This window comes from Oncorhynchus masou, chromosome 31 (assembly GCF_036934945.1).
Source record: "Oncorhynchus masou masou isolate Uvic2021 chromosome 31, UVic_Omas_1.1, whole genome shotgun sequence".
In the NCBI taxonomy this organism is placed as follows: domain Eukaryota; kingdom Metazoa; phylum Chordata; class Actinopteri; order Salmoniformes; family Salmonidae; genus Oncorhynchus; species Oncorhynchus masou.
The window spans coordinates 11,269,745-11,294,829 of record NC_088242.1 but is presented as its reverse complement, the minus strand read 5'-3'; the positions used below and the strand labels follow the sequence as shown (position 1 = coordinate 11,294,829).

Sequence of the window (25,085 nt, the reverse complement as noted above, 5' to 3'; positions counted from 1 at the left end):
CTGTTGGCATTTCCTGCCTAAGTTTGACCACTTTACCAGTGAAGTAATCATTAAAATAATTAGCAGCAACAAATGGTTTTGTGATGAATAAGCCATCTGATTCGATGAAAGATGGAATTTGTCTTTCTGCTCATAATTTCATTTAAAGTACTCCAAAAAAATTCCATCATTCTTTATATCATTGATCTTGTTTTCATTTTTTTCCATTTTTTGTATTTTATTTTACTAGGCAAGCTAGTTAAGAACAAATTCTTATTTTCAATGATGGCCTAGGAACAGTGGGTTAACTGCCTGTTCAGGGGCAGAACGACAGATTTGTACCTTGTCCGTTTGGGGATTCGAACTTGCAACCTTTCGGTTACTAGTCCAACGCTCTAACCACAGTTTCTTCTTCTTTTTGTTGAGTTTTGTCACATCATATCTCAATTTGCACTAAGTCAGTCAGCCAGATGTGCAGCCAGACTTATTAGCCACTCCTTTTGCCCCATCTCTTTCAGCCATACAGTTTTTCAATTCCTCATTTAACCATGGAGCCTTAACAGTTCTAGCAGTCAGTTTCTTAACAGGTGCATGTTTATCAATAATTGGAAGAAGCAATTTTATAAATCAAGTGCAGCGTCTGGATGCTCCTTATAAATCACATCAGACCAACAAATATTTTTGACATCGTTCACATGAGAGTCACAGCAAAATGTATGGTCTCTTATACACTATTTTAGGCCCAGCATTTGGAACTTTGGCTTTCCTGGATATAGCCACTATATTGTGATCACTGCATCCAATGGGTACAGATACAGCTTTAGAACAAAGTTCTACAGTATTAGTTAACAGGAGATCAATACATGTGAATGATCTTGATCCTGTAATGTTTGTAAACACACTAGTAAGTTGATTAATAACCGGAACCAGGTTACAGGCACTGGTTACAGTGAGAAGCTTTCTCTTGAGTGGCAGCTTGAATAAAACCAGTCAATATTCAGGTCCCCAAGAAAGTAGTCCTCTCAGTTTACATCACATACACTATCAAGCATTTCACACATAGTATTTACATACTGACTGTTAGCACTTGGTGGCCTACAGCAACACCCCGAAAGAAAAGGCTTTAGGTGTGTCAGGTGAACCTGCAACCACAACACTTCAGTAACACTTGACATAAGATCTTCTCTAAGCGTTACAGTGATATGGCTCAATATATACAGCAACACCTCCCCCTTAAGCATTTCTGTCTCTTCTATAGATGTTATATACTTGTATTGCTACTGCTTATTTCATCAAATAATGATCTAAGTGAGTCTCAGAAATGGCTAATATATGAATGTTATCTGATGTTAGCAAGTTATTGATTTCATGAACCTTATTTCGAAGGCTACATATATTAATATTAGTAGCTTATCAGAGATAAACATAATATGGAAAAGAGCAAACAAAGCAAGAGACAAAAAGATAAACCCTCAGCAGTCCTTTACTCAATTGGTGTGTGTGTGTGTGTGTGTGTGTGTGTGTGTGTGTGTGTGTGTGTGTGTGTGTGTGTGTGTGTGTGTGTGTGTGTGTGTGTGTGTGTGTGTGTGTGTGTGTGCTGCAGGGTTGAAGCTACAACCCATAGGCTTGGCTCTCTCATCCCTTCCAGGCTTTTGAGAGGGAGGGTGGACAAAGAGCCTGTCATAGCGGATGCAAGCATTGTCCCCACACACTATGGCAGCTTTCATGGCTGGGATAAGTTCTTTCCTCTTCTGGTGCACAGCTTCAGGATAGTCCTTGTTGAGGAAGATGTACGTTCCTCTCAAGTTATTGGCTCTTTCCAGAACAGCTACCTTGTCCTTGAACCTTAGGAACCTGACCACTATTGGCCAGGGCCTGTTACCTGTCCCAGTGTGGGCGCGCTCCACCTTAATCTTCCTGTGGTCCATCTTCAGTTTCTCCGAGACCATTTCCCTCACTTTATCCTCAGACTTCATTCAGGTCTCATGTGGATTCTGCAAATCCATCTACAACAATGTTGTTCTGCCTTGATTGTCCCTCGAGATAATGTGATTTCTCTGTCATTGTTATCAGGGATTCACAAACAGAACTGATGTCCTCTCTCAATGACTTACAGATTGCTGTCATCTTGCCGTTCTCCTGTTTAAACTCATCATTCTGACCACGGGAGAACTGCAAACTGTTCTTCATGTTCTGGGCTTCTCTGGTCAGGTCGTCTATTCTTTTATTTACTGACTCCACCAATATTTGGACACAACACTTGAAGCTATTTTCTTGTTTTTGTAACATCTGCTTGGGACAATCCGCTTCCCAGCCACAATGGCTAACCTCATCATGGGCTGCGTTCAAGCCCTCAAGAAAACCCTGCTAGCTTGATAGGCAGCTAGTTAGCTAGCAGCTAGGCTAGCTGATATGCCAAACAGCTACTCAGAACCGGCCTTGGTCGGCAGCATCACTGGACAGATAGTAGCAGTCCCAGCAACTGATGCCAACCGGGTTGTGGAATTGAAACTCAAAAGAGTTTCAATAGACTTTCAAAACAACAAACTTTCCAAAACACCAAAACGAGCTCTCCCTCGTTCCGCGTTCAACAGGAAGTGACTGACTGGCTGACTCCTCTAATTGGTCTTGCATTACTAAATGTTCTACTAAAAACGAGAGTCAGTGTTACGTTCCAGATGGCACCCTATTCCCTTTATAGTACACTACTTTTGACCAGAGCCCAAGTAGTGCACTATAGTAGTTCCTATATATGTCAAGCCCTGGCCATAGAGGGGCTTTTATTCTATATTTTGGTTAGGCCAGGATGTGACTAGGGTGGGAATTCTAGTTTCTTTATTTCTATGTTTGCTATTTCTTTGTTTTTGGCCGAGTGTGGTTCTCAATCAGAGGCAGCTGTCTATAATTGTCTCTGATTGGGAATCATACTTAGGCAGCCTTTTTCCCCATCTGTGTTTTGTGGGTAGATGTTTTCTGTATAGTTGATTTGCCTTACAGAACTGTTCGTTTTTCTCTTTGTTATTTTGTTCGAGTGTTTTGAGTAATCAATTATCATGAACACTTACCACGCTGCGCTTTGGTCCGATCCTCATTCTGACGAGAGACGTTACAATATAGGGAATTGGGTGCAATTGGAGGCAGAGGCAGACAGTTGCTGTTTCAGCCTTCTGTTATATTACTTTTACAACATTCTCATTCTCTTGACATAGTCTCTGTTAAGGAAAGATTAACCACGCAAAGTAGTGAAAGAAGGTAAAGATCAAACAATTTCATCAGAGGCAGAAAAGGTCAAGGTACAGTAGTTTTAATACAACTGAATCTTGGCAACCCTAACTTGTGTGAGCGGTGGCCTTCAGCCAGGTATGTGTGTGTGTGTGTGTGTGTGTGTGTGTGTGTGTGTGTGTGTGTGTGTTGGGCAAAGTAGGCTCAAGATCTTACAGTACATAACACACTGGCTAATTTAGGTCACTGCTGGTCATGCTAATCGCATTTTCAATCTGTTATTGGTACAAACACACACGCACACACGATATTGGATTGGAGTGTGTGTAAGGAAGATATACTATAATTACCTTCAGGTTAAAGAGGATATTCGTAATAGTTCTAATTCCATTGTTCTGAGTTGCAATATCTCATGTTTGATTAAAACATAGTAATGTAAATACTGCAAACAGATCCCTTTCTGTCTAAAATGATTTTTAGCCTGCCTAAAGCTAAAATCGGACAACTTTACTTTCGTGTGCCAGCGCTCAGGAGAATATTGTACATGCAGTGACTAACCCACTCACTTTTTCAAGTGTTCAGGGCTGTGCATAGATCTTTGTAAGGGGAAGGTGCTCAAAATGACCCCCCAACCCCCCGCAAAAGAATCGACCTAAATCCCTAATACATCCAACTGCATACAACTGCATCTGTAGCCAAAATGTTATTTTTTTTTTAGCATAGGTATATATTTTATGCAACATCACTCATCACACACTGTAAGCAAGCTAGTGTCACTGACTCCTTCAGAGACATTTAATTGACATCATGTACAAACATCGTTAGCACTGTTGGATCCTATGTGCACATATCTGGAAGTGTTTTAGCCCAGGGGAGCAGGTGTGGCTAAGCAATGTCCTACTTTTCTCTTGCAAAGGTTGTCACAACATATGCTTTAGCAACCTCTGTTGTCAAGGATGTCAACAGTGTTTAGAGTTTAGGAGAGGAAAATAGATATTTGTTTAACGTATTTGTGTGAGCTAACATTGTCTCTAATGTCACTTTTTCAGACATAGGCAGACAAAGGACTATAGCTCCCACAAGGGTGGCTACTTTGAAGAATCTCAAATTAAAAATATATTTTTTGATTTGTTTAACACTTTTTTGGTTACTACATGATTCCATATGTGTTATTTCATAGTTTTTGTGTCTTCACTATTATGCTACAATGTAGAAAATAGTAGAAATAAAGAAAAACACTTGAATGGGTAGGTGTGTACAAACTTTTGACTGCTAGTGGATATGAGAGTGGCAAGAGCTTACTACTTTATATTCTCATATAAACAAAAAATAAAGGGATAGTCAATGAGGGGCGCTATGCGTTCTATGGAAAATAAAGAATGAAGTGGAAGGTGTGTTCCACAACACGCTGCCGGAGTGGAACTGACTGAGTTGATTATCCCTTGTATTCTTTAGCTATAATTTGCCACTAGAAATATGTGTTCATTTGCCAGTAGAAAGGTGTTCAACATCCACTCAAGTGGCTAGCAAGGTTACTAGCTAGCTACAGTACTAGTAGTAACCATGGTAGCCATGGTAACCAAACAAACAGACTTGCTAGTTTATGAAAATCAAATTCAACAGTACCCATAATATGTTCAATTCGACTGCTTTCAAAACCATCTCTAACAAAACATGTAAAAATTAACTACAACCATTGAATTCTACCTGCAAATATACTGTGCATTATAGGGAAATAATGCACGCTCTTGAATGCCCATCAAGCCAATCAGAAAGGAGTATTCAACAATGCCATGGTATAAACAAGATTATAAACGTGATGGTTCAAGTCCTGAATGCTGATTGGCTGACAGCCGTGGTATATCAGACCGTATACCACGGGTATGACAAAACATGTATTTGAACTGCTCTAATTACGTTGGTAACCAGTTTATAATAGCAATAGGGCGCCTTGAGGGTTTGTGGTAAATGGCCAATATACCATGGCTAAGAGCTGTATCCAGGCACTTCGCTTTGTGTCGTGCTTAATAACACCCCTTAACAATAATATATTGGCCATATACCACACCCCCTCGGGCCTTATTGCGTAAATAAAATACTACATTGAGTTTCTATAGCGATAGGCCGTCGTTGTAAATAAGAATTTGTTCTTAACTGACTTGCCTAGTTAAATAAAGGTTACATTTAAAAAAAAAAAAAAATAAATAATAATAATAATAATAATACATTAATTGATAGAGGCCTTGCAGGACAATCAAGGGCAAAAGTAGGCTACATAAAATCAAGTGCAGGTTGAATCAAATTATAGAGCAATTAATAATACAATTAACCAATTAATATTGCAATTTCAAGGACAGAAGGGGATAGGGGTTAGGACAGAATCAATCAAAGACCATTGGCTTTCTGAAAGAGGTGTTTTTGTATAGTTTTTATGAGTGACTGTCTGCATTTTGGCAGCAGAAGGCAGGACTCGGGTGGATGAAGATCCTGCAGTTGTTCACTTTGTAGGCCGAAACGCCTTGTTTCATTTGTACAAATAGTACAGGAGCTTTTTCTTCCCAGTAGGCTGCTGTGTGTTAGATTGTGTTGTTTTCACCCCGCTGAAAGCACATGAGGTTCAATGTGAGAACCGCCTAGGCCCGAGGAGGTGGTGAGCAGCGAGCGCAGGATATCTCGCTCCGCTATTGGACAAAAGTAGGTCAACCGCGCCCACTAACGTGACCCGTCATTCCATCCACCCTTTTCTAGGCTAAGGGTGAAGGGGTTTGGTCCGTGCGCTCAATGCGTGACAGACGAAAAAGCACTCTTTCAAAAAATCACTCCCCCCCAAAAAAAATGTTCTCATAGCTCCTCGCTTGGAACATGACTACAGCGATGTCCATTTACCTCATTGTGCAATTAGTCCATCTATGTATGTATATGTCGGGAAAAAACGGTTTGCCTAACTTTAGTATAATTTGTCACGTGTTTCACATATGAGGACGCGCACCTTGTACCTATTTTGAACAACGGCCAATGTAGGCCTACATAATGTAATCATAGTGCACACACAAACTCGGATATAATGCTATTCGGAATATTACTCTCTGTGCACATGCATGTGATAAATAGCCCTACTTTGCCGGCTTCTCTGAACTCTCCTTGACAGGATTTAAATTCGAGAAATTATAGTCTGTAGGTCCTAGTACTTGGTCTATTCTAATCTAGTAGGTAACCTCCATACAAATTAGTCTGGAAACGCAATGGGCTATGTAGAAACAGTGTTGTTGATAGGCTATATTCCTCCTTCCGTCAATAAAATATCCTAATAGCTAGGGGACTAAGGTGTCTTGACTTGTCAGTGTCTCACTCACACACACACACACACACACACACACACACACACACACACACACACACACACACACACACACACACACACACACACACACACACACACACACACACACACACACACACACACACACACACACACACACACACACACACACACACACACACACACACACACACACACACACACACACACACACACGCACACACACACACGAGAGAGCGATAGAGAGAGAGATCAAATGGGCGGTATCTCAGGGTTTGACGTCACATATCTCGGTTTTCACATGGTATGAATGGGTGAACGGGACGAGGCTATCTCTGCCTTCTACTGTAGACTACAGAGCTGTTGGAATAGCAGGTGTCACAGGAACCAGCTTTTCCCACTGGGTTTTATATCGGCAGTTGTTGAGGTCGAAATCGACCTGTGATTTCGATTTATTTTTTTCGATACAGTTGAAGGTTTTGGATTTTGTATTAGCACACCAGGACCAGGTTAAGTGATTTTTTTGACAGCTGAAAAGGGAGGCGAGATGGATAAAATAGTGTCCAGACATCTCCCGGGGAATCCAAGGTTTCTACCTATGTCGAATCACTGGGTATTGAAGTCTCTACTGGAGAACCCCATGAAACTACCCCTCCTCCTCCAACAACATGAACAACAACATGAAGGTAAAAATAGCCTATGTTAGTTTTACTCTGTTCTATTCTATTCTAGAATATATAATTACTTATCTCAAACTTAAATTGTCTTTATTTTTATAGAGACAATTTGTTTATTTACATTATTTATTTATATATTGAATAGTTTATTGGAAAATATACTAGTATCTATGGACTCGCTTTGCTCCAGATAGATAGCGTAAATAATGCATTTTGAACTATTCTCGAAAGGCCTATAGCCAACATTAATTTTTGAAATCTTTGATCAAATTGATAATGATTTGCTTCAGCGTCCTTACCTATCGAAATACAGGCATATGGATATAGTTCATATAAGGTTACTATATACGTGTGTGCCTGTCTGTATGTGCCCAAACCGGCTCCACTAGTAGGCCTACAGTAGCTATGTTTTCTGATATTATTCACCTGACAACACTTGACAAATTCATTAGCTAGCAATTAACTACCACACTTCTCCTTATTATTCCTACATGAATGTATTGAATTATATAGCTAGCCCAGTGATCAGTGATGTATGTTGATGCAATGGATTGATTGATTGAAAGTATGATCATTTGAGAGGTAGTGATGTAGCAATAGATATTGTTATTGAAGTAACGTTATCAAAGCAGGTTTCACTTCCGAATATCAGCTTTTTTTGCTCCTCAAAACCAGTTATCCAAACCAGTTAACCCTGAAGATGAGCTGCTGCAAACCATAGAGCATACTTTAGTCTCCCAAATAACAAATGCAATAAATAGATGCTGCACTTTCAATACTAGCATAGCACTTTCAATACTAGCATAGCACTTTTAATGCTAGCATAGCACTTCCAATACTAGCATAGCACTTTCAATACTAGCATAGCACTTTCAATACAAGCATAGCACTTTCAATACTAGCATAGCACTTTCAATACTAGCATAGCACTTTCAATACTAGCATAGCACTTTCAATACTAGCATAGCACTTTCAATACTAGAATAGAAGCCTCACGATTGTGCAGCAATTTATTTGACTGTTTCTGTAATCTAATTTCTGTACCTCGAAGTAAAGCGCTACCATTGTATGTATAGATGAGCGTTGTTTTTTTGGTGTCTTGGTACTTACTGTGGACCTCCCCCCCATGTTCTCTTTAGGATTTGAGAAGGAGCAAGAGAAGGAGAAGAAGTTGGATGAGGAGAGGAGTGCCCCCCAGTCAGCCTTCCTGGGGCCCACGCTGTGGAACAAGACTCTCCCCTACGATGGAGACAACTTCCAGCTGGAGTACATGGATCTGGACGAGTTCCTGTCGGAAAACGGCCTCCCCTCTGAACTCGCCACCTCCACCCACCCCAACCAGTACCAATCACAGTCCCAGCACCAGACGTCAATCATGTCACAAGCCTTGCCCTCGGTGATCGACCTTAGCAACCATGCCAGCGCATCAACGTCGGTACACACAAGCATGGGCACACAGAACTGTCTCCCTAGCCTCGCCAGAGCAGGTGTGTAAAACACACGCACGCACGAACGCACGCACGCACGCACACACACACACACACACACACACACACACACACACACACACACACACACACACACACACACACACACACACACACACACACACACACACACACACACACACACACACACACACACACAAGAAAAAGAGGATAACACCCACATCCTCTGTTTGTCTGTACAGAGAACATCTGAAAGACAATTCTAGCTCATATAATACAATATCAACCACAGCTCAGGAAGAATAAAGTAGGACTACTTTATTAGGTTTCTTAGAAGAGGCCTCAAACCCAGAATGGAAAAGGTGTGAAATTCAGATGTTGTGATGACGTGACCCGTGTGTGTGTGTGTGTGTGTGTTTCTTCTGTCTATGCCCCTAATCGAAAGGTTATGGGTTTGAATCCTCGAGCCGACAAGGTGAAACATCTGCCGATGTGCCCTTGAGCAAGGCACTTACCCCTAATTGCTCCAGTTTCGCCATTGAAAATGGCAGACCCTGGTCGCGACCCCACTATCTCAACTAATTAGCGTACTGTTCTGTTCTTTAGTCACTCATTTTAAGCACTTCTGTTTTGATAGGCAGGTCTTAGACACTTCTGAAAAGCATAGATTTCCTTGTCTTGATTTAAGTGAAATCTTCCCCCTGGAGGTCAAATCCCTCACTTTACATCCCTTCAGCTGTTGATTAGCAGGTTCTGAGAGAAAGCTGTTGATTAGCAGGTTCTGAGGGGCAGGTTCTGAGGGGCAGCTGTTGATTAGCAGGTTCTGAGGGGCAGCTGTTGATTAGCAGGTTCTGAGAGGCAGCTGTTGATTATCAGGTTCTGAGGAGCAGCTGTTGATTAGCAGGTTCTGAGGGGCAGGTTCTGAGGGGCAGCTGTTGATTAGCAGGTTCTGAGAGGTAGCTGTTGATTAGCAGGTTCTGAGAGGGCAGCTGTTGACTAGCAGGTTCTGAGGGCCAGCTGTTGATTAGCAGGTTCTGAGAGGCAGCTGTTAATTAGCAGGTTCTGAGGGGCAGCTGTTGACTAGCAGGGTCTGAGGGCCAGCTGTTGATTAGCAGGTTCTGAGGGCCAGCTGTTGATTAGCAGGTTCTGAGGGCCAGCTGTTGATTAGCAGGTTCTGAGGGCCATTAGCTGTTGAGAGGCAGCTGTTGATTAGCAGGTTCTGAGAGGCAGCTGTTGATTAGCAGTGTCTGAGGGGCAGCTGTTGACTAGCAGGTTCTGAGGGCCAGCTGTTGATTACCAGGTTCTGAGGGCCAGCTGTTGATTATCAGGTTCTGAGAGGGCAGCTGTTGACTAGCAGGTTCTGAGGGCCAGCTGTTGATTAGCAGGTTCTGAGGGCCAGCTGTTGATTAGCAGGTTCTGAGAGGCAGCTGTTGATTAGCAGGGTCTGAGAGGCAGCTGTTGATTAGCAGGTTCTGAGAGGCAGCTGTTGATTAGCAGGTTCTGAGAGGCAGCTGTTGATTAGCAGGTTCTGAGGGGAAGGTTCTGAGGGGCAGCTGTTGATTAGCAGGTTCTGAGGGGCAGCTGTTGATTAGCAGGTTCTGAGGGGCAGCTGTTGATTAGCAGGTTCTGAGAGCTGTTGATTATTCAGGTTCTGTGTGATTAGCAGGTTCTGTCTGAGAGGCAGCTGTTGATTACCAGGTTGATTAGCAGGTTCTGAGAGGCAGCTGTTGATTAGCAGGTTCTGAGGGGCTGTTGATTATCAGGGTTCTGAGGGCTGTTGATTATCAGGTTCTGAGCTGTTGATTAGCAGGTTCTGAGGGCAGCTGTTGATTAGCAGGTTCAGCTGTTGATTAGCAGGTTCTGAGGGGCAGCTGTTGATTAGCAGGTTCTGAGGGCCAGCTGTTGATTAGGTTCTGAGGTTCTGTTGATTAGCAGGTTCTGAGGGGCTGTTGATTAGCAGGTTCTGAGAGGCAGCTGTTGATTAGCAGGTTCTGAGAGGCAGCTGTTGATTAGCAGGTTCTGAGCTGTTGATTATCAGGTTCTGAGGGGACTAGCAGGTTCTGAGGGCCAGCTGTTGATTAGCAGGTTCTGAGGGGCAGCTGTTGATTAGCAGGTTCTGAGGGCAGCTGTTGATTAGCAGGGTCTGAGGGCAGCTGTTGATTAGCAGGTTCTGAGGGCCAGCTGTTGATTAGCAGGTTCTGAGAGGCAGCTGTTGATTAGCATTAGCAGGTTCTGAGGGGCAGCTGTTGACTAGCAGGGTCTGAGGGCCAGCTGTTGATTAGCAGGTTCTGAGGGCCAGCTGTTGATTAGCAGGTTCTGAGGGCCAGCTGTTGATTAGCAGGGTCTGAGAGGCAGCTGTTGATTAGCAGGTTCTGAGAGGCAGCTGTTGATTAGCAGGTTCTGAGGGGAAGGTTCTGAGGGGCAGCTGTTGATTAGCAGGTTCTGAGGGGCAGCTGTTGATTAGCAGGTTCTGAGGGGCAGCTGTTGATTAGCAGGTTCTGAGAGGCAGCTGTTGATTAGCAGTGTCTGAGGGGCAGCTGTTGACTAGCAGGTTCTGAGGGCCAGCTGTTGATTACCAGGTTCTGAGGGCCAGCTGTTGATTAGCAGGTTCTGAGGGCCAGCTGTTGATTAGCAGGTTCTGAGTCAGCTGTTGATTATCAGGTTCTGAGAGGCAGCTGTTGATTATCAGGTTCTGAGAGGCAGCTGTTGATTAGCAGGTTCTGAGAGGCAGCTGTTGATTAGCAGGTTCTGAGGGGCAGCTGTTGATTAGCAGGTTCTGAGGGGCAGCTGTTGATTAGCAGGTTCTGAGAGGCAGCTGTTGATTAGCAGTGTCTGAGGGGCAGCTGTTGACTAGCAGGTTCTGAGGGCCAGCTGTTGATTACCAGGTTCTGAGGTCCAGCTGTTGATTAGCAGGTTCTGAGGGCCAGCTGTTGATTATCAGGTTCTGAGAGGCAGCTGTTGATTATCAGGTTCTGAGAGGCAGCTGTTGATTAGCAGGTTTTGAGAGGCAGCTGTTGACTAGCAGGTTCTGAGAGGCAGCTGTTGATTAGCAGGTTCTGAGAGGCAGCTGTTGATTATCAGGTGCTATACACACACAGTTCTAATAAAGCATGCATTGCCTTCTCGTGATTTATGAAATCTTCACACTGGGGCTGGAAGTCATATATTTCTTGGAAGTCATATATTTCCCAGTACATCTGAGCTGAACTACGTATAGATCTATCTACATTGCATTCGGAAAGTATTCAGACCCCTTCACTTTTCCACATTTTGTTACCTTACAGCCTTATTCTTATTCTGTAACATACAGCCGTTTATGTTTTTTCCTTATCAATCTACACACAATACCTCACAATGACAAAGTAAAAACAGGTTTTTACAATAATACTAAAAATAAGATTTATTTACATATTTATGTGAACCTTTGCAATGAGACTCAAAATTGAGCTCAGGTGCATCCTGTTTTCATTGATCACCCTTTATTGAGATGTTTCTACAACTGGTTGGAGTCCACCTGAGGTAAATTAAATTGATTGGACTGTAATAGCTGCCAAAGGTGCCTCAACGAAGTACTGACTAAAGGGTCTGAATACTTAAGTAAATGTGATATTTCCATTTGATTTATTATTATTAATGTGCAATAATGTCTTAAAACCTGTTTTTGGTTTGTCATTATGGGGTATTGTATAGATTGATGAGGGGAAAAACTATTCAATCAATTTTAGAATAAGGCTGTAACCTAACAAGTTTTGTGAATGCACTGTATATGTCTCAGGCAGCATCAGTGTAATTCATCTCTTCCACCAGCTGTCTCTCTCTCTCTCGCTCTGTCTCTGGTAGCAATTGAGCCTGGGGACGAGGTTAGTTAGGTAAGTATTTAAGCCTTTGACAAATAAGCCCGGTCCGAGCCAGAACAGCCCATAGGGACAGGGACCTGTCTCCTGTTTCTGTAGTGTAAGGCAGCTTGATCAACAAGTAAACCGCCTGTACAGGTCACTAGTTAGAGTGCGAAGGCTATAAGGTTCTCTATACAACTATTCCACCACGGCTCATGTTATTGAAGGGCCTAGTCGTCACATCAGGTTCAGATTGAGGTTGAGATGTAATTTGAACACTGAAAAGGAGCAGGGGACTCTGGCACTATCGCTTTCGCCCATCTCACACCAGCTGGCCTCCAGCCTCAGGCAAATCTATACTTACATGCATAATGCTTGTGTAAGGACAGTGGTCAGAGACAGATGAATACAGACTTATAATTTAAATCCTGTCCACATAACCATTTTCAAACCAGTGTTTTTCTGTCCAGTAGTTAGTTCTGGATGGGAAATGGAGGGGGAAGACGAGGGGTGAGTTTGTAGGTACACACGGGGTACTAGATGTTTCGCAGACGGGCAAACTTTGGTTTAGGTTGTGTGTTAGCTTTGTGTCTTGTGCCCCCCAGTGGCTGCAGTTTGTCACTACTACTGGAAACATTACGATAACAATGTGACTATTCATGGTGCAAGGAATAAAAACGCACTACTTTCACCTTGTCACATTGATTTAGCTCAAGTTGAACTTTTATCTTGAATGTCTTCAGAATAGTGCACTAAACCACCAACCCTCCCCCCGAAAAAAATATGTAGTGGTAATCTCTCTAATTCTATCAAATACATTTCTATAACCTGCTTCCATGTATCTAACATCCTTCTGTCCTCCTACTCTCCCTCACCAGCCCTGCCGTCCAGAAACACTCCCAGCCCCATCGACCCAGAGTCCATCCAGGTGCCGGTGAGCTATGTGCCTGACCCTGCTGACCTGGCCCTGTCCAGCGTACCGGGACAGGAGATGTTCGACCCCCGCAAACGCAAGTTCGCCCCCGAGGAGCTCAAACCACAGCCCATGTTCAAGAAGGCCCGCAAGGTGTTATTGCCAGATGACATGAAGGTATGTGTGTGTGTGTCTCCCTGTGTCTCTAATCTATCAGACTATCTGTGTTATCCCTGATTATGAAACAGCTAGATCCAGCCATCTGCTGTTATTGATGAATAGATTAATAAATGATAATCAACGTGAGTGAATGGCATGTAGTTAGTGTAGTAGACTATAGTGTGTTGTAGACTATAGTGTGTAGTAGACTATAGTGTGTAGTAGACTATAATGTGTAGTATACTATAGTGTGTAGTAGACTATAGTGTGTAGTAGACTATAGTGTGTAGTAGACTATAGTGTGTAGTAGACTATAGTGTGTAGTAGACTATAGTGTGTAGTAGACTATAGTGTGTAGTAGACTATAATGTGTAGTATACTATAGTGTGTAGTAGACTATAGTGTGTAGTATACTATAGTGTGTAGTAGACTATAGTGTGTAGTAGACTATAGTGTGTAGTATATCATAGTGTGTAGTAGACTATAGTGTGTAGTAGACTATAGTGTGTAGTAGACTATAGTGTGTAGTGGACCATAGTGTGTAGTAGACCATAGTGTGGGGTTAGTGTAGTGGACCATAGTGTGGAGTAGACTATAATGTGTAGTAGACTATAGTGTGTAGTATACTATAGTGTGGGGTTAGTGTAGTGGACCATAGTGTGTAGTAGACTATAATGTGTAGTAGACTATAGTGTGTAGTAGACTATAGTGTGTAGTATAACATAGTGTGTAGTAGACCATAGTGTGTAGTAGACCATAGTGTGTAGTAGACCATAGTGTGTAGTAGACTATAGTGTGGGGTTAATGTAGTGGACCATAGTGTGTAACTAGTGTAGTAGACTATAGTGTGTAGTGGACTATAGTGTGTAGTAGACTATAGTGTGTAGTAGACTATAGTGTGTAGTATACCATAGTGTGTTGTAGACTATAGTGTGTAGCTAGTGTAGTATAATATAGTGTGTTGTAGACTATAGTGTGTAGTAGCTAGTGTAGTAGACTATAGTATACAGTAGACTATAGTGTCGAGTAGAGTATAGTGTGTAGTAGGCTATAGTGTGTAGTAGACCATAGTATAGAGTAGACTATACTGTGTAGTAGACTATAGTGTGTAGTAGACTATAGTTTGTAGTTAGTGTAGTAGACTATAGTGTGTAGTTAGTGTAGTAGACCATAGTGTGTAGTAGACTATAGTATACAGTAGACCATAGTGTGTAGTAGACTATAGTATACAGTAGACTATAGTTTGTAGTAGACTATAGTATACAGTAGACTATAGTTTGTAGTAGACTATAGTGTGTAGTAGACTATAGTGTGTAGTAGACTATATTGTGTAGTAGACCATAGTGTGTAATAGACTATATGGTGTGGTAGACTATAGTGGGTAGTGTACTATAGTGTGTAGTAGACCAGAGTGTGTAGTAGAGTATAGTGTGTAGTAGACTATAGTGTGTAGTAGTCTATAGTGTGTAGTTAGTGTAGTAGACTATAGTGTGTGGTAGACTATAGTGTGGAGTTAGTGTAGTAGACTATAGTGTGTAGTAGACCATAGTGTGTCGTAGACTATAGTGTGTAGTAGACTATACTGTGTAGTAGACTATCCTGTGTAATAGACTATAGTGTGTAGTAGACTATAGTGTGTAGTAGACTATCCTGTGTAGTAGACTATAGTGTGTAGTAGACTATAGTGTGTAGTAGACTATAATTTGTTCACATGGGAGCCATCTACTCTGGTTTGTTTGATTACCACGCTGCTTTCTCTCTCTCTCTCTCTCTCTCTCTCTCTCTCTCTCTCTCTCTCTCTCTCTCTCTCTCTGTCTCTCTCTGTCTCTCTCTCTGTCTCTCTCTCTGTCTCTCTCTCTGTCTCTCTCTCTCTGTCTCTCTCTCTCTCTGTCTCTCTCTCTGTCTCTCTCTCTCTGTCTCTCTCTCTCTGTCTCTCTCTCTCTCTGTCTCTCTCTCTCTGTCTCTCTCTCTCTCTCTCTCTTTCTCTCTCTCTCTCTGTCTCTCTTCTCACTAGCTGCTTCCATCAGCTCTCATCTGACCCTGACCCTATTTGCACCCTTCCCATTGGTTAGATCTGACCTAAGGGGTGTGGTCCAGATAAGAGGCTTAACTGGTCTTGTGTTCATCCCAAGAACACCCTGTGTGATTAATCTCTCTCTCTCTCTCTCTCTCTCTCTCCCTCTCTCTCTCCTGCTCTTCCTTTCTTTCGCGCTCCCTCTCTTTCTCCTGTTCTTTCTTTCTTTCTTTCTCCCTCTTTCATTATTTCTCTGTCTCTCTCTATCTCTTTCTCTCTCTCTCTCCTCTGTCAGACTAAGGGGATTTGCCTTTTTTTATTTTATGTATTCACATAAAGGTGTATCCATGCATGTCTTTAGTCCAGTAATGAATTGACTGAAAGCTGATTGTGTAGCCATACAAAGGTTTTTTGAAAACTCCTCTAGCTGCCAGACTGAGAGGAGGGGTAATTTTCTAATTGGGAGAGATCTGTCTCTGACAGTTAACATATGGGTGTGTTTTCAACACAGAAATAAGTTTAAAAAAAGTTGTCTAAAGCTACCAGTCCAGTTAACACGATTATATCAAATATGTGATTATTTTTTAAATTATCATATTGCTCATCGGTAGTGTATAATGAAGCAATAAGGCACTAGAGGTTGTGGTATATGGCCAATATACCACGACTAAGGGCTGATCTTCGTAGCGGCGCAACGCGGATAAACTGGTTACCAACGTAATTAGAGCAGTAAAACTAAATGTTTTGTATACGATCGGATATACCATGGCTGTCAGCCAATCAGCATTCATGGCTCGAACCACCCAGTATATAATTAAGTACATTTCCCCTCTTTTAATACCCGCTCTCTTCCCTTGCACCTCTCGAGCAGGATGACAGGTATTGGGTGAGGCGTAAGAAGAACAACGTGGCTGCCAAGAGGTCACGTGACGCCCGTCGACTCAAAGAAAACCAGATTGCCATCCGAGCGGGTTTCCTGGAGAAGGAGAACTCCGCCCTGAAAATGGAGGTGGCCGATCTGAGAAGAGAGCTTGGACGCACAAAGAACATTGTGGCCGAGTACCAGGCCACACAGGGGCCTCTGTAATGGGACTGAGACAGAATACACTCACAAACATGGAGAATAGACACACACACACACACACACACACACATACACACATACACACACCCGGCCCTGTTGCCCAGGCCCTCATTCATCCCTGAACACCCCCAGAAGCATGAGGTTGAGGGGCTGAGCTTACACCTGCCTGAGGCTACCACCCAATCAATGTCCTCCCTGCTCGAAAACTGCCCCCACACACAACCTAGGAACTGCCTCCTACCATCTCACAACTCGTATCAACAGATTGAAGGACAAAATGATTTAGGCTCACTAGCACATTTCTACTTATTTTCTATACCATATATTTCATCCTCATCCATGTCTCTCTGTGATTGGCCCTTGTGAGGGAAAGCGGGTAGAAACGGAATGGGTTTATTTTATTTCCGATCTCTGTGTGTTTGGTTCTTTTCTTTCTGATGTAGTGTATCTGTCCACACATGGCTTTTGTGTTATTTTCTGCATTTTTCATGGCTTTTACAGTGGTGTTAATTTGTTATGAATGTGTATGTTGAATCTTATGTTACCTACCCTCCTCCCTCTCCCTCTTGATTCATAACGTCTGTGAATCATCTTGTGTTAAAGGTTGCTTCGGTTTTTCTCTGGTTTCCATAGTGTAAATGGACGTTACCTGGCGTTACCTGTCCCACTTTATCCACCTCCCTCCCCGTCTTTTTCTCCATCAGATATAAGCTGTTTGTAACAGTGTAAACAACCACTGCACTGCTCATACTTTAAAACCTCTCCCATGCCTACATACCGCTAGCCTGGGTATCCGACTGTTTCTGCATTAAGCGGCGTTACGTTGTTGCCTTAGTGAGGCGACAACATGTAGGATAAAGCAGAGACAGACCCGGCCGCCAGGCTATTATGATGTCAGCGTCGTCGTTCTCATGTTCTTCTTATAGCAGTGTTATGTATAACAAAGGTTTGTTTCTAGTTCCTTGTCACCAGATCACTCTGTTGAACAGAACAAGTTCGGGAAGCTAAAGCAATAAGGCAGTATAAGCTCTTGGTCTCCTCTCTACCAAGCCTACTGTCACAGACACGCATGGACCTGCCCTCTTTATTTTAGCTCGTAACCAATTTGTAATTGCTTTTATCAGGTGATATTATGATATTTATGTCTTTACATAAAATCAGGCATGATTCTATTTGTTGTTCAAGCATTCAAATGTGAACATTATCAGCATCTGTGCAGTAGTTTTTATTGTGTTCTTTATCTTTTCTCAGGCATTACTTCTCTGTGTCATGCTCTTGTCTACAGAGGTCCGGTTGTCCATATTAGGACTGCCTCTCAGTCCTGCCGAGATTGAAAGAATTCCCGCTGAGAATGAGGCTGTCCTAATATTAACACCGTACAGATGCTCTCCCCATGACCCCATGAGAGATGAATGTAACAGATGTACTACTGTATATAACAAATTAACACAGTGTACGTTGGGCAAATGAATGGTGTTGCCTATACAGTACTGTGGAATATACCCGCATCACTTTATATATCTCTTTACTACAGACCAAAAGATTACAGTATAGAAAGGATATGTTAATATATGAAAGGTTTTGTTGTTTTTACAAAGATGTTCTTGTTTTTGTACAGTATTTTTTTCCCGTTCATATATCTCCTGTGTATTTAAAAAATGAACTATATATATATTCACCTCTACCGATGCTGTTTGTCAGATACTTTGCATGGGCATTACTCAAGACAACATTACCAATGTAAGTGACAGGCTGTTTTACAGACCACATGAAAGTGTAGTCAGTCTCACTCTTTAGCCCCACAGACAAACTCAAAACGCTTTGCTGTTTTCGTTTTGAAAAGTTTTGTATGTTTTGTTGCGTTGTTTATTTGCTTTGCAGAAGCAGAAGCTCTGTAGTCTAAGAGGAAGATTGATATTGGCATCCCTTTTTAAATTCTTATTTGTATTGTATGTAGTTTTGGTTTTTAGAAGAAAGTCAAATCCCAACAGCAAGCGCTTATGTCATGTCTCTTCTTAACTTCTCCCTTTTGTGTGATTATTCCTACTTTCCTCTTGGTGTAGGGTTCACTAGACAGAATACTTATATGCTGATATGTTATTAAAATCTGTGTTTTTCCAAGAATTCCTCCCTTGTCTGTTGTTTGTTTTTCATGATCAAAATAAAACCGTTGAAATCATCTGCTCGTTATGTGTTCTTTCTGATGATAAAACAAGTGGGGGTTTATTTGATTTATTTCTTATTTTATTTCACCTTTATTTAACTAGTAGAGAACAAGTTCTCATTTACAACTGCGACCTGGCCAAGAATAAAGCAAAGCAGTTCGACACATACAACAAACATACAGTCAATGATACAGTAGAAAAAGTCTATATACAGTGTGTGCAAATGAGGTAGGATATATGAAGTAAGGCAATAAATAGGCCATGATGGCGAAGTAATTACAATATAGCAATTAAACACTGGAATGATAGATGTGCAGAAGATGAATGTGTAAGTAGAGATACTGGGGTGCAAAGGAGCAAGATAAATAGTATGGGGATGAGGTAGTTGGATGGGCTGTTTACAGATGAGCTATGTACAGATGCAGTGATCTGTTAGCTGCTCTGACAGCTGGTGCTTAAAGCTAGTGAGGGAGATATGAGTGTCCAGCTTCAGTGTTTTTTGCAATTCGTTCCAGTCATTGGCAGCAGAGAACTGGAAGGAAAGGTGTCCAAAGGGAATTGGCTTTGGGGGTGACTAGTGAGATATACCTTCTGGAGCACGTGCTACAGGTGGGTGCTGCTATGGTGACCAGCGAGCTGAGATAAGGCGGGGCTTTACCTAGCAGAGACCTGTAGATGACCTGGAGCCAGTGAGAACGTACAGGTCGCAATGGTGGGTAGTATATGAGGCAAAAGCCCCATATACTACGGGTTGATTTGGAATGAAACAATGTTGTCAATCCACAAGCTCTTGGTTGGATTCGGTGGTTTCCCTGTGTGGTATCAGATGAGGGAAAAAGAAACAAGACAAGACATGATGCAATAACTATCTGTATCTCACAAAAGAGAAAAATACATCAGAAATATATGTTTTTAAAGAGTCAGATGAGAGAGTAGTTTTTCCAAAGGTAACCACTGGAGGGCGCTCTCTATCCATGGCAGAACTTCAATAGCCTGGTCCCATATCATAGTGTACTACTATACTACTGTGTTATGTGCTGGAGCCAACACATCTGTAATTCAGCCGTACATTCTTTGGCGTGACATTTAATGATTAGACAGGCTAGCACAATGTGTGTGTGTGTGTGTGTGTGTGTGTGTGTGTGTGTGTGTGTGTGTGTGTGTGTGTGTGTGTGTGTGTGTGTGTGTGTTATGCTGCACTGTGCTGTCTACCTCTCTCTCTCAGCATACGTACAAACACATCAACTAGTTTAGTTTTTAGTTTTTTTATTAATCTTTTTTTTAAACAATGTTATTTACAGGGGCTTGGGCAAAGGTGATACTTTTGTGATACTTTTATTTAATGTGCTATATATTCTTGCAGTATGTTAATAATGTACCATAAATATTACATTTTATGAAGGATATACTGTGTTTTGAGAGAAACATGTCTGACTTCTCCCCAAAACCTGGGTGTTATTCATTAGTGTACACCATAGCGAAATGATTTGCAACAGAAAAAGACAACAACTGTTTCTTATTGGGAAAATCCCACCCTGTTTCAACCTGTTTGTTTCTATTTCAGAACTCATGAATATGCCCCAGGCTTACAAGTTCACTTGAACGTTGGCTCAAGTCAAGTTTGATTTTAAATCCTCCCTCCTTTAAATCCTTGCGTGCCACAAATATCTCCATCCCGAGACTAAGTCCCTTAACTGATGTCCACTCCTTATTAGTCCCACTACCACCTACGTCAAATCCAGAATATGACCAAAATGTTTTTGGTCTGTTAACAAGAAGAAACGTATGTTACCCTGCAGAGAGGACCAAAGCAAAGCAGAGCAAACACCAGAAAGAATATGTAACCCTCGCTCTCCCATAATACTTGAGTTGGACTCTAATCCCTCTAACATGAAACATGGGGGATGTATCATTTGCTGCTATTCATATTGCAAATGGGGCTCTGTGATTGGTCAAGTCATTGGTTGGTCTCGATGGGCACTGAGCTGACAAGGCCCTTGTTTTTTTTTTTACATAAGAGGCTTTAGCATGTCAAGTCCCTCGGTATCACAACTCTCTGACTGTTGGTTGATTCAAAGTCGTGGCAGAGCAGGTGACTTGACGTGACTGAGGCTTGATGTGGCTGAGTGGAGAACAGAGCAGGTGACTTGACGTGACTGAGGCTTGATGTGGCCGAGTGGAGAACAGAGCAGGTGACTTGACGTGACTGAGGCTTGATGTGGCTGAGTGGAGAACAGAGCAGGTGACTTGACGTGACTGAGGCTTGATGTGGCTGAGTGGAGAACAGAGCAGGTGACTTGACATGACTGAGGCTTGATGTGGTCACAGGACATCCTGCTCCAATCAACCGCCAGTCTCTTCATTGAAGTAGCTGGTCTTAATGATAGTTGTTGTACCATTGTGGCTTGGATGTCTCCTCCAGTTTCTATGAAGTAGTGTGGACTACATGGAAGCTATTGGGTATTGCAGTTCTCCATTAGTTCATAGTTCCAGCATTATACATGTAGAACCTGATCCCAATGTGGATCATTCTTAGTGAGGTGTGGCAGGGTGTCGTCTATTGGTCCTTTGGCATCGTCACGCCCAACGATGTAGCGATGGGGTGATCAGGAGAGAGAGGAGGGTGATTCCATAATGCCAGAGGTGGTTTCTGAATGGTGGCGACTCCATACTGATCCGCTGCCCTGGGGAAAGACAGTGGGAGGAGACGTTACCTTCAACACCAGACAGTTATGATGGAACTGAGGCTCCATTGTGGCACATATATTGGTGTAAATGAAACCTTTCTATATACTAAAGATATGCACATCCGTCCCAGCTGTCACCAGACTGCTGCTGATGCCTTGGGGAGAGATAAAGACGGAGGAAACGTTCAATTCAACACGACACAACAGAGGGTTTATAACTACTCATCTGTGATGTCGGCTCTCTCTTTTGATCACTAAAACAGATGCTTTCAAATTTGCAAGGTTGCATTTGTGGAAAGCTCGTTATTCACTTTTTCACCAGTGACATTAACTGTTTCCCAAATGGCACCGACACAGCGCTGGTCAAAAGTAGGGCACTATGTAGAGAATAGGGTGCCATTTGGGACACAACCTGTCTGGTTTTTAGCCTCCTCATATAAACACACGTATTCTACAACACTCTAGATAAGAGCCTGTGTCTGGCTTTAACTCTATCACAATGGCAGCCAATGTTTTCACCGTGCTTTCACATCCCACTCATATTCAATATGTCAAAGCCTAATATATGTCAATCATGGACAGAGTGAAGCCAGCATGCATTCATTCATTGACTGGGAGGCTTTGTGCTCTTGGGCCACATTCATTTTTACTGATGGAGTTCGTGCCTGCGGGATAAAGAGGGATTTAAAAGGCAGAGGATAGACAGAGGTTTAAACAGAAGCAGAGTGATACGCGACTGAGGCTTGGTATAGTAGTGGGGGTTGGGGATGTTAGTAGGGTCTGGTGGTCAGTGAATGTTCTTATCATAGGGGAGTGTCTGACTGTCCACCTGCTCTCCTTAGATCACTTTAAAGCATTCATCATGTGTCTATTCCATCATTCATTCATTTATTACCTTTTGCGTGCCAATCGGTGTGTCTGTGTGGGTGTGTGTGGGTGGGATGCGAGTGTGTGTGGGTGTTTGCGAGTTTGAGTGTGTGCGAGTGTGTGTGTGTGTGTGTGTGTGTGTGTGTGTGTGTGTGTGTGTGTGCGAGTGTTTGTTAGTGTGTGTGAGAGTGTTCGTGTCTGTGTGTGTGTGCGTGTTTGTGTGTGTGTGTGCATGTGCAAGTGTTTGTGTGAGTGTGTGTGTGTGTGCGAGTGTTTTTGTGAGTGTGTGTGTGCGTGTGTGTGTGTGCGTGCGTGTTTACGTGTGTGTGTGTGTGTGTGTGTGTGTGTGTGTGTGTGTGTGTGTGTGTGTGTGTGTGTGCAAGTGTGCAAGTGTGCAAGTGTAAGTGTGTGTGCAAGTACATGCGAGTGTGTTCCTGTTTATCTTTCTGCGAGCATGTGGGTGGGAGATTCCCTTACAGCAGCCTCCCTGCCTGCCAGGTCCCACCTGCAGAAAACACAGAGGTTCATATGAACCTCTGCTGAAGTCATTCACATCATGAGGACATCTTCGCCTACATGCAAGACTCAATGTTAAAAGCACCTTACTGTTTAGTGCTGATATTCTAGTTACATATTTAAAACATCCTACAAAGGGAATTGGGTTATTGAATTCATGCATGTCTCCTTCCAATAAACTAATGTGTTCAATTAACCAATCACATTGATGACTCACGCACTGTGGTAACAGTCTGGATTGATTTGACATGAAAACCCAGTGGAAACATCTGTATTTAGACACTGATTTCTGTGTTGTGATTACATGCATTCACCAATTCATACATTGTGACATGTATAGTTTGACATGTAGTGGATAGATGTCCTTGAAATGTACAGACGCGCGCACGCACACACACACACGCACACGCACACACACACACCCGCACGCTCACGCGCACGCGCGCACACACGCACCCGCACGCGCACACACACACACACACACACACACACACACACACACACACACACACACACACACACACACACACACACACACACACACACACACACACACACACACCAATAACCCCTGCCGACTTACCTTCTCAGCGATATAGATACCAACATCATACATAACGATCAAAATAAAAAACATCTACAGAGCAAAAACAAAATACTAAACAAAACAGCAGCAATTTACATCCAGTCCAGTCCAGTCCAGGCCAGGCCTTTTCTATACAACCAAATCTCCCCTCTCCTCCATCTCTCCTCCACAGTGTCAAATCCAGAAATTAGTATCTCTCTTCAATCATGGACCCCCCCCCACCATCTCCCTCTCTCCTCCACGGTGTCAAATCCAGCACTTAGCATCTCTCTTCTCTTAAGTCATGGACTCCCCCACCTCCTCCCTCTCTCCTCCACGGTGTCAAATCCAGCACTTAGCATCTCTCTTCTCTTAAGTCATGGACTCCCCCACCTCCTCCCTCTCTCCTCCACGGTGTCAAATCCAGCACTTATCATCTCTCTTCTCTTAAGTCATGGACTCCCCCACCTCCTCCCTCTCTCCTCCACGGTGTCAAATCCAGCACTTAGCATCTCTCTTCTCTTAAGTCATGGACTCCCCCACCTCCTCCCTCTCTCCTCCACGGTGTCTCCACACTTAGGTGTCAAATCCAGCACTTAGCATCTCTCTTCTCTTAAGTCATGGACTCCCCCACCTCCTCCCTCTCTCCTCCACGGTGTCAAATCCAGCACTTAGCATCTCTCTTCTCTTAAGTCATGGACCCCCCCCACCTCCTCCCTTTCTCCTTATCAGACCAGGGTGCTCCTCTTCTCCCTCCCCAGGTCGGGGGTGGGCGTCAGCGCTGGCGTCTCGAAGTGGTTCCTGCTGTGCTCATAGTGGTTCCTGCTGTGCTCGTAGTGGTTCCTACTGAGTTCTGGCTTCCTGCTCGGGTCTGGGTACCTGCTGGGTTCCAAGTTCCTGCTGGGTTCTGGCTTCCTGCTGGGTTCTGGGTTCCTGCTAGATTCCAAGTTCCTGCTGGGTTCTGGCTTCCTGTTGGGTTCTGGGTTCCTGCTAGGTTCCAAGTTCCTGCTGGGTTCTGGCTTCCTGTTGGGTTCTGGGTTCCTGCTGGGTTCTGGCTTTCTGCTGGGTTCTGGAGCAGCCATGTTGTTCTGGTTCTGCTGCTCATAGCGAGACGAGGCAGGAGAGTTTTGCATGACCACAAGGCGTATGGGCGACTGGCTGGGGGGTGCGGGGGGTGCGGGGGCGTACTCCTTGGTGGGGTCCTTCCCCTGGCAGTCGTACAGGATGCAGGAGATGAGGAAGACAAGGAGGAGGATGGCATAGCTGGCCACCAGGATGATGAGGTTCAGGGTCACGGGGTCAATCTCCAAGTAGAATTCCATGAAACCCATGACGACGCTTCATATCTCGCTGCCGCCCACGGGAAAATGACGGGGCACCGGCTGGAGGAGCCAGAGCCTTAGGATGAAGGGATGAAGAGAATCAGAGAGGGAGAGAGCGACAGCTATAGCCTGCACCATCCCATTGAGATCCAAAGAAATAGAGAGAGATGGACAGGAAGACAGTTAGATAGCTGGAGAGGGAGAGCAACAGCTAGTAGACGATGGCAGCAGGGAGAAAGAGCAAGGAAGGGATCACGAGAGAGAGAGAGAGAGAGAGAGCAAGAGAGAGAACGAGACAGAGAGAGAGAGAGA

The 25,085-nt window shown here is 43.3% G+C and overlaps 2 protein-coding genes across 2 annotated transcripts; one reads left to right on the top strand and one right to left on the bottom strand.

Moving 5' to 3' along the window:
* Nucleotides 1-6,807: 6,807 nt before the first annotated feature.
* Nucleotides 6,808-18,830, top strand: LOC135523407 (hepatic leukemia factor-like). Its single transcript, XM_064950057.1, has 4 exons — nucleotides 6,808-7,206; nucleotides 8,337-8,684; nucleotides 13,360-13,571; nucleotides 16,439-18,830. The coding sequence occupies exons 1-4, from the start codon at nucleotides 7,068-7,070 to the stop codon at nucleotides 16,652-16,654; spliced, it is 915 nt and encodes a 304-aa protein (XP_064806129.1). The 5' UTR covers nucleotides 6,808-7,067; the 3' UTR covers nucleotides 16,655-18,830.
* Nucleotides 18,831-24,179: 5,349 nt separating this feature from the next.
* On the bottom strand, nucleotides 24,180-24,782 carry si:ch73-256g18.2 (small integral membrane protein 36). Its single transcript, XM_064952857.1, has 2 exons — nucleotides 24,528-24,782; nucleotides 24,180-24,239 (listed from the first exon to the last, which is right to left on the bottom strand). The coding sequence occupies exons 1-2, from the start codon at nucleotides 24,780-24,782 to the stop codon at nucleotides 24,180-24,182; spliced, it is 315 nt and encodes a 104-aa protein (XP_064808929.1).
* Between the last annotated feature and the right edge of the window lie 303 nt (nucleotides 24,783-25,085).